General features: G+C 35.3%; 2 protein-coding genes across 3 annotated transcripts; both read left to right on the top strand.

The window, feature by feature from the left end:
- Positions 1–15: 15 nt before the first annotated feature.
- Positions 16–1,645, top strand: LOC132190287 (uncharacterized). The gene is made up of 2 exons (XM_059605229.1): positions 16–39; positions 135–1,645. Exon 2 carries the CDS (start codon positions 137–139, stop codon positions 1,286–1,288), a length of 1,152 nt encoding a protein of 383 aa, XP_059461212.1. The 5' UTR covers positions 16–39; positions 135–136; the 3' UTR covers positions 1,289–1,645.
- Positions 1,646–8,734: 7,089 nt separating this feature from the next.
- Positions 8,735–15,652, top strand: LOC132190382 (uncharacterized vacuolar membrane protein YML018C). Of its 2 annotated transcripts, none has more exons than XM_059605358.1 (8): positions 8,735–9,211; positions 10,554–10,955; positions 11,951–12,168; positions 12,869–12,936; positions 13,031–13,132; positions 14,166–14,283; positions 14,372–14,507; positions 15,191–15,652. In XM_059605358.1, the coding sequence occupies exons 1-8, from the start codon at positions 9,131–9,133 to the stop codon at positions 15,251–15,253; spliced, it is 1,188 nt and encodes a 395-aa protein (XP_059461341.1). In that variant the 5' UTR covers positions 8,735–9,130; the 3' UTR covers positions 15,254–15,652. The 2 variants fall into 2 exon arrangements, with proteins under 2 accessions (XP_059461341.1, XP_059461342.1); XM_059605359.1 differs by lacking the exon at positions 8,735–9,211 and having other exon boundaries at positions 10,554–10,613; positions 10,699–10,955.
- The last annotated feature ends 945 nt before the right edge of the window (positions 15,653–16,597 follow it).

Genomic DNA, 16,597 nt, shown 5'->3' with positions numbered 1-16,597 from the left:
AGCTATAGGCTCCGCCTTTGTTTTTATGTTGAACGGTTGGTTGGTTGCTTCTGCCTTTTGGACAAGTTGTTGGTTTCCCTCTTTCTCTCTCTTGAGAAGTCACTGATGAGCTTCAAATCTTACTGACTAAACAGCCATGGACGAAGCTGAACAGGAACAACAGAATCGACGCGTTCTAACGCTACTAGAAGCGCTAAAGAAGACCTCCAAAGATCTACGAAGCAACCCCATTTCCCCAACGAACACCCACAATTCGGAAACCTCTGTTGAAGCTCTTTCAAAGCTCGAAGCGGAGGCCGCAGCCGTTGTTTCCACGAACCCAAATCTTTTCAACCTCCATCGATTGCTCTGCATTCTCAAGACCCTGCTCGAAACGCTCGAAGAATCTCAGGGCTACAGCTTCAAACCCCTCCTCCGCCGCCAGATCACTAACTTCAGGATTTCCCGGGCTGCATGCAAGTTGGAGGCTGAGATTCAAGCGTTTCTTGACCGAGAAAGTGTGCAAAATCTTGTAAGAACGCTGCAGGAATCGGCGGATGAGGAGCAGAAGGTTAAGGTCTTGGCTGATTTCAGAAAACGGGTGGGCCAAGGTTTCGATAGAGATTTTCAGGAGTTGGTTTTGAGAGCGAAGGTATTTTCTATTCTTGAATCTTTACTCTGTGACTCCATGTGTTCGAAGCGGGTTCGAGACGAAGCGGCTCTTGTTGTAGATGCGTTGGTTAGATTCAATAAGAATGTTTTTGTGGGATTGGTGTTCATGGGTCCGACAATTAATGGAGCCTTGACTTCTATAGGATCGTGTTGTTCGATTCAAGTTCTTTGCTCACTGATCAAATTCATCAGAACTCCATTAATAGATGAAATGGAATCGAACGGTGAAATCCCCAGAATCATCAACCTGTTAAGCACAGAAGATTTGTCTATTCGAGCGGCAGCTTTGGATTGCATTCTTGCACTTGCTTATTTTGGGAGAAAAGAAGTTGTTGAAGAAATGCTTGAAGAAAAGTTGGTGGAGAAGCTCATGGAGTTGCAGAGATTGGAACATGGAAGTGATGAGATTGAGAGAGAGAATAATGGAGAAGTTTGTGTGGAAGCGGAAGTGGAGAATAATCCATTTGGAAGCTGTGTTGCAAGTTTTTCAGTGCAAGTGGAAGTGGGGGAAGGGTTGAGTCAAATAGAGAAAAGAGAAGTCAAACGAGAAATACTGAGGAGAGTCAGAGAGGCCTCTGTTTCTGAAGCAGAGTCATCCGCCATTGAGGCAGAGGTATTATGGGGTTCTTCGCCTTGAAATTAGATTAAAGCATTTTTTTTTTTTTAAAGTGATTTAGTTTAGGGACAAAGTTTTGTTCAATTTAATCTATTAAACTAATATATGTTACATGCATTTTTAATAGTGTATGTAATTCTCACACATTTTTTTCACGTGCATTTTGAACATATATTAGTTTAGTGGACTCAATTGTAGAAACGGAAACTTTATAATTAGTGTTAGAAGAGTAACCACAAAGGAGTTTACTAATGGGTAAGAAGAGTTGAAGAGTCTTAATAAATATTTGGTTTAGGACTTCTATCTCTTATGATTTGAATTGAATGTATTAGTAGGGTTGAGATTATAGTTGTATTATAATTACAGTAGTTTTGCTTATTTAAGGATTATTGATCAATATAGAAATCCTCATAGAGGAATTTTATCAAACACTTGTGATCTCTCTCACACAAAAAGAGCTCTCTCTGTTTGCTTGCTTGTCATTGTTCTCTGACCTATCAATTGGTGTCAGAGTTATAAGAACGGATTGAAAAGTTAGAAATAGATATCCAATAAGTCATTCAACGAATTGAAGCTCAAGCACGTACGTCTCACTGACTCAAGAATGCAAAGTTTGAAGTGTTCTTTTCCGAGAGATGATGGATCAGCTCTCACAAACCCATGATCGAAGGGATGAACCACGGCCGTTGACAGAATGGGATCAGCCAAACTTGGCCGCCCAACCACCGTCATTGACGGCCACCCGCCCACCAGGGTGGCCGAGCCATTCCATTTTTTTTTTTATTATTTTATTATTTATTCTTTTATCATATGTCTCATTGATAGCCATGCCCGCCCAGTAATTTGTGGTCATATCATTAACACTGACACAAGTCGTGCAACCAAACCAAAAAAGAGCCGTGATGGTGGTGTGGGAGTGCTACTATTAATTATTACCATTAAAAAAGCTTCAATATAAAGTAGGGCCTTTAAAAAAACTAGTGGATGAGTTTTACTTGGGTTAGTTGACATTCGATTTGTTGGGATCCAATGTATGTGTACCATAATAGGACAAAGTACCAGAATAGAACTACCGGAGTCAAGCCGAACCGAGTTAAATACTATGGCATAAGTTTGATTCTCGTAATGAAAAATCTTGTGTTTGATTAATGTAATTTACCTTGGGTCGCACTCATATTGTAATAAGATTGGGTTGAGATTGTTAGACTATAGCTCTATTGAACTTGAGAAAGCGGCTGCAATTTTTACTGTTTAGGCCCCTTTGTTATTAGTTTCCAGTGATTAGAAATTAGAATGATCATATCACATGTACAGTAGCTACTCTAATTGCATCATTTGCATTTTTTTAGCTTTAAAAAAAATAATAAATACTTTTTCATATATAATTGGGCCCTGATCCACAGGCCAAACGTCAATTTGCAAACTCAATAATCAATATCCTTGAGGAATAGGATTTACTTTTGGTCCATATATCATTTACGACAAGGACGTGAACTTGAGAAAGCAACTGCGGTTTTTACTGTTTAAGTCCCTTTTGTCATCGGTTTTCAGCGATCAGAATGATCATATCACAGGTATAGTAGCTACTCTAATTGCATAATTTGCCATTTTTTAGCTTAAAAAAAAAAAAACTCTTTCATGTATAATTGGGCCCTGATCCACAGGCCAAACGTCAATTTGCAAACGCAATATCCTTGTGGAATAGGATTTACTTTTGGTCCATATATCATTTACGACAAGGACGTGGAATCCTCAAACCTCCCAAGGCCCAACCAAGGATGTCGCGCGGCTGTGTCTGCTGTCTTGTAGCGCCGGCATTTCTGTGTCACCCCTCGTAGAGCATGTTGAAACTATCAAACATGTGAGTCCAAAGCACACAAAAGGCTAGGACTTCGGGTACCATCAAAGTAGGCCATTGCTATTTGTTATGGATATTTCATCAAAATATCTTGAATAATATTCTTAATTTTTTTTTTTTTTTTTTAAGGATAATTGATTTATCACATTTCCGACATGGCTGTCAATTGTCATGGTGGCAGCTTGAGTGTACATTGCACCCTTGTTGGCCACCCAGCCAGACATAGGGAGACATGCCCTGGACTAGCTCGAGTTGCTGGGGTGGACATGGTGCAGCCCTCTTGTTGGTTGAGTCACACCATCTTTCTCCACTGCCACACTCCTTTCTTGAGGTGTGTAGCAGCAACACCCATGGCAGACTCGAGGCTGACTATAAGTTTGAATTTTGTTTCAGTAATTTATTTTTTATTTTTATTAAATATTTTATAGATTGGGTCTCTTGTTTTATGAAGAGTTTGAGTTCATGAGTAGAAAATAAGTGTTAAAGTATTAATTAAATTGAGATAACTTCTCTTTAGACTCATGAATTACCACGCAATTTGACAAATTCCCAAACTTCAAAATCACTGAATTTGAATCCCTAAACTTTCAATTACAGTCAATTTGAACTCCCGTCAAATTTTAAAAGCTAAAAGTGAGACAATAACGTTTATACCCCTGACTTTTTTATAAAATTTCAAATTTACCCTTAATTCCAAATTAAAAAATTAAAAACAAAAACAAAAATCAGGGATATTAAGATCTTTTTAGGTATTGTCGTTAGAAGTTAACAGCTAAATTTGACAGAGGGGTTCAAATTGACTGCAATTGAAAATTCAGGGGTTCAAATTGAGAATTTTTTTAGGGGGTTTGTTAGATCGCATGGTAATTCATGGGTCTAAAGTGAAGTTACCCCTTAAATTTATTATCTTTTATTCTTAAACTTTTGGGTACTTAACGTTACTATTAGAAATGCCTACTTAATTTACTTATTATTAATTAATTTAAATAATTAAATTCACTTTTTTTATCAATTCAAAACTTTAAAATAATTGATAATTTTCTATAATATTAAAACCGTGATTGCAAGTTTGTTAACACCGCATTATACATCATATTTCAGCTAACTTAAATTCACAAACCTTCTAGCTTCTGCTAAAACAATATAGCCCAAAAATCAATATTTTCTCTGTCTTTTCTTTATCTTATTCTATAAATTCAATAAATCAACCATTAAATTTGTAAACTCACGTACGTAGACCCATACAAATTCAATAATAAATTCATCCATTTACTATAAAAAAAAATGTTAAAAGATGGTTAACATTTTGGATATTTGTCACTCCCTTTGGTTATAATACCTAAAATGGAGGCTATCAAGGGAATTCATTTCCTAGCAAATGAAATTTAAATTTTTAAAATATCCTTATCAAGGGGTCCAACGAAAACAATATCTCGTCAATAAACAATATATTGATCAATATATTAATTTTGGTTTTGCAATGATTGATATACAATTACTTTTGTGACTAATAATTTTTTATATATATCTGCCAATAAACCCTATATTTTTTATTCCATAATAATTCAGTTTGATCTTAAAGTTATGGGTGAAAAGACGGTTACGGTTAGCAGTTATTGGCTAAAACCGCTAACTGTAACCGCCTAGGGGCTAGGCGGTTAGTGAATTGTTAACCGCCTAGGCAGTTAACCAACAATTAGCGGTTAATAATTAACTCTAATAAACCACTAACCATTTTTTAAAGAAAAAATTAAAAAATAAATAAAACGACGTCATTTTATGGTAATATGATAAAAGCGTGTTTGACTTTGTACAAAATGACCTTGTATCGTTTCTTGTGGGCCGCCTTGATTGTCCACAAAACCGGGAATGAAACGACATCGTTCTTGGCAGGGGTGAAAAGCATATGCACTAGGCACAAAACTATGTCATTCCTATTGACTAGAGCGATGTCATTTCCGGCGCCCTCTTAGCGTACGCCATGAAACGAAATCGTTCAAGTTAAGTGGAACACCATTGTTTCGAAGGGGGATGGAGGTGTATTTTTAATCAATTAGGGGGTTTTCTTCTTCCTCTTTCAGGCCTCTTTACCTGAAACTAAAAAATAAGAAAAGTATGAAAAACACCTTAAAAACCTTAAGATTTTTATTTTTATTTTATTTTTGAACCCATGAAGATTCCCCTTCCTCCAATGTTTCCAAAATTGCCTATTTGTTGGGATGGTTCTCCAGCCTCCAATACTTTCAAAGCCCGGATAATGAGAAGTTTCTCTCTTTTATTGATAAGAAATCATTTGTCTCCTTTAATGGAGAACAAAAAATACATCTTTCCAGTACTTTTCTTTCAACAAATAGCATCATGACAAAGAGGTTTTTCTTTTGGTTTGGCAATTGATTAATGAAGATTGGAGAAACCCAAAACTTGCATGGTGATGATTTGATAGATCTTTATCATAACCTTTTGTGAATTTTCGTTCTTTTCTTTGTCTTCTTCTATATGAGAAAAGAATCACATATTTTAAATTAAAAATTAATTATAATACACTAAATTAGAAAAATTATATCCGACCCCATTTGAAGATAAACTTCCTCCACTTCCTTTTGCATTAATTTTTTGAGAACTGTTAGAGAGCCAAACAAATGAACTCAGAAAAATTGTCAAACTGACGTTGCAAATCGTGAATAGCAGACAAAGAAGAGAGAATTTACATTTTTTTAATTTAAAAACTCTTACCATATTAATTTAAAAATTTTTCTGAATTCATTTGTTTGGCTCTCTAACACTTTTCTAATTTTTTAAGATAATTCTATGTAAACCAATGCATGGTAGAAGAAATTTGCATCTCAAGTCTCAACATCCTCGTAGAAATTAATTGTCGGTGAATCGTGAATTTTTTTTTTTTTTGGTGTGTGATTTAATCGTGAAAAGAATCTAAAGCTTCAATTGAACGTCTCTGTCACGAGATCTAATTTATGTGATAAATAATGACCACCCACCATAAAAAAATGTTATTAGATAATTTCTCTCTCTCTCTCTCTCTTTCACATCGGTGGGTAGCCGTCAGCTAGATAATCATGTAAAATGCCAATATTTAAAGCTTCCCAGAGCAAATAGAGACGAGGGAATATCCTAATGGTGCCAAGTTCTAGAATATTCAAACTAATTATTAGTATTATTAGAAAATTTACATGAGTTAAAGTTAAAATAAATAAATAAATTATTTAGTCCATATGATTTACAGTTTTACTAAATTTATCATTGGACTATGAAAAGTATTTTAAAGATTCACAGGCTAAGCTTGCTTATATTTAACTCTTTAATTCCATGGAGAATTTGCATGACAAATATTAAAGATATAATCAATCAATATTATTGGAGTACAATGTAATCAATTATTCGATCCAGATGTACAAACTTGCAATCATTTCAGATTTAATTACAAGATGTTAAAACATTGTTTCTATTTAATATCAATATGATTGCTTTCAAAATGTCATTGTCTATTTGTCTTATTTTAATTCATATTCATTCTCCCTAATTAAAGAAAAGGGTCCAAAAAATAGCCATTTAAAAAAATAATAATAATCCAAAAAGAAAAAAGAAAAAAAGAAGCTATTTAGTGTGCATTATTATCGTGTCATCTATGTGTGCGTTTTTAACGTGTCCCTTGCAACACATTCCTTATACTTCGTTGAAATTACTAATCTCATGGGTAAGCGCGCATCGGACCCAGGTGAGATTGCGGTGGCACGTGGAATACACGCAAGTTCGGGGAAGGTTGTAAAAGTTGAGGTGAGGACCGTGAGGCTGAGGTCCTGAGGGAGGGCGGGGGACAAACGTGTATGTGAAAATTTCAATTTAACATTTTAAATCACATATTAGTGTTTAAATTTGTACGTTTTCAAAAAAGCATCTCATTGCCTGTTTTTCGAAAATGCAAATTTTTATGCGTTTTTAAATCGTAATTTTTAAAAATAGCAATCTCAAACTATCAATTTCTTAAGAGATTTGGTTTAAAATTACACTTTTTGTCTACAAAATCATAATTCCTAATGCATTCGTAGGGCAATAGACTTGTCACTTTAACTGAACACGCATGAGGAAGCAAGGGAAGAGTATACAAGTAAAATGTCGATCGGGGTGGAGGAGGGGTTCATGAGCGGGCGGCAGAGCTCTTCCCTCCTTCCCGAGCATTAATAAATGAGGCAACGGGAGATCTTATTTGGGAGATGGAAAACTCTCAAAGAAGACGTGTGGAGATATATACAGGAGATAAAATTTGACACACATGTACTAGATGAATTATAAAATTTGAACTTTTGGGCATTTAAATATGGATTTTAGCGATGGAAACTTTAATGTAAAAAATCTTTATTGAGTAACTGATAATTGCTTATGAGTTGCTAAGGAGGTGAAGATCCATTTATTGCATATGGCATTAAATGTGACATGGTCATATTTTAGTAATTTTAAAAATTACGTTACATTTGGGAAGATATAAAGTAAGCTAGTCTTCCTTCTAGTGTTACATTTACTCTTAGTAGTGTCTATTCATTGCTTAAGCCAATTAGGTGGTCTCATAAGACCCCAAATAGCAATTAAAAAAAAAAAAAAACTCTTAAGGCCTTAATTATGATAAATAAGTTAATCAATGCTTGTTAATTATGGCCCTAATTATGGTAAAAAATAATAATTGCAAAAAATTGATTCTCAAGATATTAAAACTTTAAAAGAAAAGAAAAGAAAAGTCACATCACCCTTAAAACCCTTAAAAGAAGTAACTAAACTCATAATTTTGTCTAAACTTAAAATCAAGCTAAGTTCGTTCGTTTAGAATAACATAAATCCCTTGAAAGTAAATACTAAATACTAAGCATAGATGAATTCTACACGTCATTTGGATAAAATTAAAAACAAAAAGGAAGAAGAATGATTTTTAAATAAGAGAATATAAACTGAAAATCAATATTAATATTATTTAAATATAAAAAAAAAAAATCCTATTTAAATTTATTGTTTTAAGCCTTAAAATATATGAAATCGGCCCTAACGGTTAAATATGTAAAATTTAATATGAACCATAAAATAAATAGTAATACCAATGAGTAATCTAGTAGATTGCCATATAACTATTATACAACTGAACTGAGATAATGTAACAGTGAAAAATCAGTTTTAATTTTTTTTTTAAGTACTGATTTTTACTATCAAAAAAATGCTATTTCTCAATCTCCTATCCATTTCCATCTTTTTTTTTTTTAACAAAAAAAGAAACTGTTAGAGAAATAACTGTTTCTTTACTATCATATCATCGACAATCTAATAAATAGCATTACTCTGCAAACAAATTGTTTGCCTTTGCCTTGAATCCTATCCACCAATGTTGAGCGATCCGCCATGACGCCATGTCAAACCTCAAAGTAATATATTCACGTAAAGGACCCTCTTGGCATGTTGTTTTTGTTTATACCGCATATTGAAGACAAATGAAGGAAAGAGGGAGACATTAAATAGAATTTCTTCAGGTGATCCTGGAATCAGTACAAAGAGAGAGTTATTATATCCTCTCTATATTATATAATAAAGACTCGAAAAAGAAATTAATGAAATGAGGGAGAAATTCTAAGAAATAGAGCTCAATGGAATAATTTGACATCTTGACAGAACAAGAGGGCATTAACTACTAAAACCCACCAAAAACTTAACGTTAACACTTCCCTCTCATTCTCTTTCTTCCCATTTTCGTTGGCTTTTCTTTTGGCAAAGAATCACCTCCTCCTCGTCAACCCCACAACAGAACGCCCTTGTTGTGTCACAACAGCTGCCCCATTTGGCTTCTCTTTATCTGTCTCTCAGACCCACCTTCAAAGATCCAATTTTTACATGTGGGTGAACGGTGAAACGTCGAAGGCAGGCTCAAAGATCTGAGAGGACCACCACCACCACGACGCAGATCTCTGCCAATTCCTGTAGCTTTTCTGCATCTGGGTCTTGTTTGATTCGTGATGACTTGGAAATACAGGGCCGGGTTGTTCCTCATAGGTGCTGTTGTTGTTATATGGGTCACCTCTGCAGAAGTCACCCAGGTCAGCTTATTCAACTTTACAAAAAAAAAAAAAAAAGTTTATGTATTCTGATTTGCTCATTATGGGTGAAATTTTAGTCATGGCCGTGCGTTTGTATGCCTTAGGTTTATGTTTGATGGATCATAGGGCCTTGTTTTTGTTTTTTGTTTGGAAAAGTTTGTGATTGTTATGTATTTGTATCCATTTGCTGAAAATTGTCCATGGAACTTTTACGAATGAAGGAGAGCAAATAAGGTACTATATTATCTCTGTATTTAAAATAAGGAATGTTGGGTTTTAGTTTGAACTCAAGGCACCAAGCTACACCAATAACACCTTAGTCCTTTTTTTATGGGAAGTTTAAGAAGGAAGAGAAAGGGGAGAGTGGTTTAATCAAATGAACACAACATTTTATGTAGTTCTAGAATCGTTAGTTCAGTCAAGTTTTGCAATTGATTAGGACCAAGGGAACAGATAATTTGCCTTCCTTGATTCTCTTAGTATGCTCATATGGTTTCTTGTGAATCATAGGGCATAAGTGAATAATCCTGGGACTAATTTTGCAAGGAAAGAACTGGCATTCAGTGACATAATCAGGAAGGCAGTTTTAGTGCTGAGAATATGAGTTAAATCAACTCAATTAAAGCTTAATCCCAAGTAAATCAGGATTTTCAACTTATAGGGCTTGGCCACATATATCCTTTTCTGCTATTCTGTCCTACCTAAAATCATATTCTCTGTCACCTCCCTATTTATCTTATCCTTCTTCACTATATCTACCCATGCCTCCCCTTACCTCTTTTCACTCCTTCAACTTGAATTAAATCACTTTGTGCCTGAAGGATGTGGGCGAGTCCTAAAGTGTTTTAAAATGAACAAATGAGATTGAAGTTCCTATAAAGGTCAAATTGGATCCTTTAGCCCCTCCACAAAAAAAAAAAAGTGTGTGAGAGAGAGAGAGAGAGAGAGAGAGAGAAAGAGAAAAATGGCCATCAAAACAGCTCAGCCATGGGCAGTAGATTCAACTGTTTGAACGTCATATACTTCTTGCAATCCTATGAGAATTTGAGATTCTTTTTGCAGTGGATTCTGTCTTATCGCTTGAAGTGAAATATTTCTGCATATATGCATCACGAGGGTCATGCTTGTTTTAGCAATTTGCAGGGTTCTTATATGACGTGGTGTTTCTTGTTGCATCAATTGTTTACATATTCATTCATGGGTAAAAAGACTATATACTTTGATCACTCAAAATGTTTTAACATAATGTCAGTTCTTTACCTATTGATATAATACTGCTCCATGGCAGCACCCAAACTATCTTCCTGAGCCAGGTTTCAACTGACTGATATCTTATTTACAGGACATATTTACAGACTATAAGCAGCCATTTGCTGTAACATATCTTGGAGCTTCTCTTATGGTAGTCTACCTCCCTATAGCATTCCTAAAGGATTGGTTTTTAAATTTCCTAAAACGCCGCTCTTCTAAAAGCAGTAAAAATGCAGAAAGCATGAATGAGTTTTCTGCTGGTTTTAGTTCGACTCTAAAATACAACGGAGGCCAGAAAAGCTATGAATTGGAACTTCCGGGGACTTTGGCCAGAAAAGATAGTGAAGCAGACCTTTCACCTCGTGCAGAAGGAAGGCCATTGGTTGCTAAACATAAAGATGATGCACAGATTCTGAAACAAGAGAGAGAGCTTACAACAAGAGAAGTTGCTACTTATGGATTTTACATTGCCCCAATTTGGTTTATAACTGAGGTAAGGCACTTCCTTGGCTGGTTTCTTCGAAATTATTTCCATTTTGTTTAGTTGAATGGTTGATCATGAATGCCATCCCTAGATCCATTTACACTTTTAGATAAATGTTTAATTCCATCAATTTGCAAGAAAATAAAAAGATTCTCCCTCTACATGTATCTGCATTATTGTCTCTCTTAGAAATGTGCTTGTACGACAACCAGTGAGTACTCCTAACATATCTAAAGCTTTTCAAATGTCACTAATTTTGGTATATACCTCTATCTTTTCTTTCTTTCTTTTTGTTGTTTTATGCAGGTGTGTGGGGTGGATGTTGGGGGTGTCATGAAAGCCCTCAAAATTTTCTTGATTCAAGTCTATTCTTATGCCCTGCCCTGTCACACAACTGTTACAATAACTATGTCTTTATAGAATTAGTGCTAAGCATTATTCATTGCTCCTTTGGATGTGTTATTCAGTGTTTGTAGATGTGCTTGTGAGGTGGAGGAGAGTTTTTTTTTGTTCTGGTGCTTGTGGCAGTTTTGTCATGCCTTGTGTGTGTTTTGCCGTGCATTAATCTGTTAGGTGCCAAACAGGCTCTTAGGTCAACTGACCCATGTTTTGAGGGTTGTTTCATCTTGTTTAATGTCTCATAAGGTTCTCAAGGAGAAGAGTGTAGTGTGGGTTTATTTAGTCCAAAACATGTGTATCATGGCATTGACCCAAATCACGCATCCTTGCTTTATGCGAGGACATGGCGAGGAGGTGAGTGCCTCTAAGTTTACCAACCTACCCACCATTGGACTGTGAGGAGGGCAGGTGAAGGGGAACTTGAAATATGTCCCTCTAATGTGTATATGTATTCGGATTTTACATGAATAATGTGTACATTCTCTTGTTACCTTAAGAGTTTTTTGGTGGAAATTTGTTTATTTGCTATCATGGTGATATAAAGGGTTTAAATTTAGGTTGAAGGACCCAAAAATACTTCTTATTGATGCTCTTTTTACTTACAGTATCTATCAAATGCTGCACTGGCACGTACAAGTGTTGCAAGTACAACAGTATTATCCTCTACTTCAGGACTTTTTACTCTTTTCATTGGTGCATTCCTGGGCCAAGATTCTTTAAACGCTGCAAAAATAGTTGCTGTCTTTGTCAGCATGGCTGGTGTTGCCATGACGACTCTGGGAAAAACTTGGGCCACAGATGAGTCACAAATGAATGCTTCTGCGTAAGTCCTCACTCCATCTTTGTCATCAAATCATATCTAATCTTGACTTTTGTTATATTTAGGACTTATCTCAGTGATAGGTGAAGTAAAGGGATTTATTGATTGTGTTTGATGTAAAAATTACTGTAAGGATTGGGGTGTCTTGTATACTCCTTGTGTACATGGGTTGCGCCCCTCTGCGCGTTGTTTGAATATACATTATTTATCAAAAAAAAAAAAAAATTACTGTAAGGATTGTGATGTTACTATCATATGTTGTCAAATTCAGGGAAGCTGCATGTTTGCAATTGGCAAAGCTTTATTCTACGTGCTGTATGTGGGTGTGGGCTGTAGGGGTCAAAGGTTTAGCTATGCTGCGTGTCAAAGTGCAGCTTAACTTCTTTTTTGTTTCATTGAAAGATAGGCTCTACGCCCCTTTACTATAAGATGAAAATTGATAGTTATCCTTTACTTTCTAAAGCTCCCTTTATTCATGCTGAAAACTTCTAGTGGAGCTTAGTTGCTGTGCCCTGAAGATTTTAACATTCTACCTTAAGAATTTGATAGACAATAGCCGAAGCTATTAAGTGAATGGATGCATTTATGTAGACCTGCTGGTTTTACATTTCAGTATATATATTGTTAGGCATATTTATGCTCTATCAGTGTGCTTTTGTAATGCATGTTTTGGGTGTTGACAGTTGATATTTGTTTTTGGCAGTGGGAAACGGTCTCTTTCTGGGGATCTTTTTGGCCTTCTCTCAGCTGTGTCATATGGTTTATTTACAGGTTCAGGATTGTGTCTGTTACTCTGTTTAGTATTCATTCTAGATTTATATTGACATACATTAGTGTAACATTCTATTTACTATCAATGCTGCAGTGCTTCTTAAAAAGTTTGCGGGTGAAGAAGGAGGAAGGGTTGACGTTCAGAAGTTGTTTGGATATATCGGATTATTTACACTTGTAGCATTGTGGTGGCTTGGTAAGAGTTCTTGATTAGCTATAATTTTATTAACCAGCCACCAAATGTATTTATAAGGTTCTTTATTTGCTCTTCCCCCCTTTTTTTTTATTTAATTTTTATTTTTTTAACTTTCTATAGTCCAAATAGTAGCAATGTAGCATGTAGTGACAGAGTCAGCCATATTATTAAAAGCTTGTTGTAAGAATGGGTTTCGCTCTAGCGCCATAATAATATTCCAAAGCTATTCCATGTTCTCCATTATAGTAATTCACTATTCTTAACAAGAGGCCTGGAGGCTTCTTGGCTCATCATGCCCTTGCTCTGGGTTTACGTAGGGCTACATTGATCTTTTCTTGAGTACCCTGAAGAATTTTTCTTTATTTTTACTTTTTCCCAAAACTATTAAGGATGAGTGGACGCTAATAATGGACTTCTCTTTTCCTTGCGATGTTTATTTTCAGTAACCAATTATGATAATTTTGTAAAAATGGTGACTTCAGTAGTAGAAAATTTAACAAAAAACTATGAGAAGAAATATTACTGGATGGTCGAGTATTCTATGAATGGTTGATATGGCCAAATAACCAAACAATGGACTGTTCATATCTCCTCATTGCATGTTAGCTGATGGAGGAAGCAGCTTAAGCAGCTTGACCTTTTGGAGACATGTAATAGTCCAGGTCTTCAAACCCAACCCTTCACGTTTAGAAACATCTTTGAAACCCTTACTTTAACCCTTCACGTTTACTTTAACCCTTCACGTTTTCTTACCTCCTTCAGAAACTGACAGCAAAAATCTAAGGGCTGTAGAAAAGTTCAGGTTCAATGCCCAGCTTTGTTGGAATATATCTGAACCTATAGACTCTTAAGGCATTATATTCCAATTGTGTACTCTTTTCCTTTTTTTTCTTCATGTCTAACTTGGTGTCTGAAAAGTATGCTTAGATCTCTCTCTCTCTTTTTTTTCCCTTTTCTGTGGTGTCTTTCATGTGGTAAGCAGTGTATAGTATTGCTTATTTAAATGAATCTGTTCTTTTGATTCTTCTTTCAGTTTGGCCATTGACAGCCTTGGGAATTGAACCCAAGTTCACAATTCCTCATTCTGCTAAGCTGGACGAAGTTGTTATTGCCAATGGCTTTGTTGGAAGTGTCCTCTCTGACTACTTTTGGTACATAAAATCTACCGTTTATAACTTGGTGAGCGTGAGCTCACATTTTCTCATTCTCTTTATGCTACAATCTCTCATTTCTCCGTAGGGCACTGTGTGTTGTATGGACGACTCCACTGGTGGCCACCTTGGGCATGTCACTCACCATTCCTCTTGCTATGATGGCTGACATGGTGATCCATGGTCGTCACTATTCAGCAATTTACATTCTTGGTTCCCTTCAGGTAATGAAGATGCATATGACTTTAATTTTCTTTGACTTTGTTGTAAAAATTAGCATCTGTTGTATCTTGGTTAATCCATTTTTGGAAGGCATCTAGTATTCTTTTATCATATATTGGATGAATTAGGTGGGAAATGCAGTTGTTGGGTGGTAGGGCACTTACAAGCCACGGTAGAAAGATAAGGCTGTTTATGATTGCGATAAAAAAAAAAAAAAAAAAAGAAGTGTCATACATTTTCTTTGATTCCTATTATATACATATTATCTTTTGAGTTGGGGAAAAGAGATATGGTGCAAGTCTAGCCATCAAAAAGATCCTAGTCACCCTTTGGATGCTGCTGAATGTGATTCCAATTTCCAATCCATTTTTACTTCAGTTTGAGAGGCAGCTAGTACTCAGCCACAACCCAGAGGGGGAGGTCTTGAAAATCTTTATAGGTCATGTCCAGTGGCCATCATCTCTAGTTTGCTCTCAAATGTCCTGTTGGATTTCTGATGGGCATCGGCCGAATTGTATTTTACATTGGAGATAATATTAGTTCATTTCATTGCTAATTTATTTTGGTAATTATGACCAGATCTCTGTACTACACAACCGGCTCTCATATTCAGTTGCTATTCGAAATACAATGTATTGATTCGAATTTCTGAGGCTGGCTGTATATCTGAAATGGTTTATTGCAGGTATTTGCAGGTTTTGTAATAGCTAACCTTTCAGACTGGTTCACAAAGAAGTTGGGATTGTAGCATTTTGTTATATTCTTGTAGCTTAATCTGGAAAATTTCATTTCTTTCTCGGGGCCATTCCCTCTTCAACTATTTTCTTCGGATGCCATATTTCCCAATGGATTGCATCGAAAGTTCGATTCCAGTACGCATCATTGGCGTCTCGAAAGATCAAAGTGATGAATTTAATTGTTCTATAGTTGATTGTGTAAAACTGTAAATGAAGGTTGTTCTTTATGTCTGATTCTGAGTGTTGAGCCCCAAGTGTAATAAGTTCTTTTTTCTTTATTAGGTCATGAAAATATATTTCACACATTTTTGTCAATGTTTCTGTGAATGTTTTCAATCAACAATGTATTTCCCTTCCGGACAATATTTTCACTTGATTACCTTCATAAAGATTGATATTTGAATGCTTCATTTGAATTCTTGGGGTCTTATTTATTTATTTATTTATTCCTTTTTTCTTTTTGAAATTCATATAAGACCCAAATTCACAGGCTTAACTGCTCCAACATTCAACATGACAAGCATCAGATAACAACAGTGGCTGTGTATAGCATTTGCAACTTCATCTCAGGAAAACTTGGCAATAGTATGAGAACTTGACAGAATGATAATTATAACAAATTAGCATGCATAAAAGCGATACTGCCCTACCAATTAGACAAATTCATATTTAAACTGCAACATTTAACATGACTAAAAGCATAAAAAATAACAATTGCCTTTACTTTAGGGTGTTGCAGTTTTTGCTACAATTACCTTATAGACTGACATCAAGTTCTTTACAAATTGACGTGTTAGTTCATGTGACACCTATACATCAGTCACTTAATAATTAAATTTAATTTTGAATTGCAGGTACTTGAACTACCATGCTAGTTTGTTCCATGTATTACTTATGACATCATTCACTAAGTAATTAAATTTGATTATGAGGACAGTCGTGACACACAAGTTTGAAAGGTGTTATAGTAAAAGTTGTAATAGTCAAACATTTTCCTTTATTTCATTTTGTATTTTTTTAAAAATAATTACTGTCCATCCTCAGTTCTTATGCATCAACAATCTATATACATTCTTTTTTTTTTTTCTTTTTTTTTTTTTTTTTGACATGTCCACACAAGAGGGGGATTCGAACTAGTGACATGCGCTTCATTAGGCGTGGTTCCAGCCGATTGAGTTACTTCTTGAGGACAACTATCTATATACTTCTTAGATAGTCAAATAGGCTAGTAATTTTTTATACGACCCGCAAATTCGACATAAACTCAATATGAAATTAGCGAGTTAAAATTGAATAGTCTGAATCATTTAATTAAATGGGTTGAGTTAGAGTTAACATATATAATCTTATATTTA

The sequence above is a fragment of the Corylus avellana genome, chromosome ca8, assembly GCF_901000735.1.
Source record: "Corylus avellana chromosome ca8, CavTom2PMs-1.0".
NCBI classification, from domain to species: Eukaryota; Viridiplantae; Streptophyta; class Magnoliopsida; order Fagales; family Betulaceae; genus Corylus; species Corylus avellana.
The sequence above is the reverse complement of the archived record's forward strand: the minus strand, read 5'-3'. Positions and strand labels throughout refer to the sequence as shown.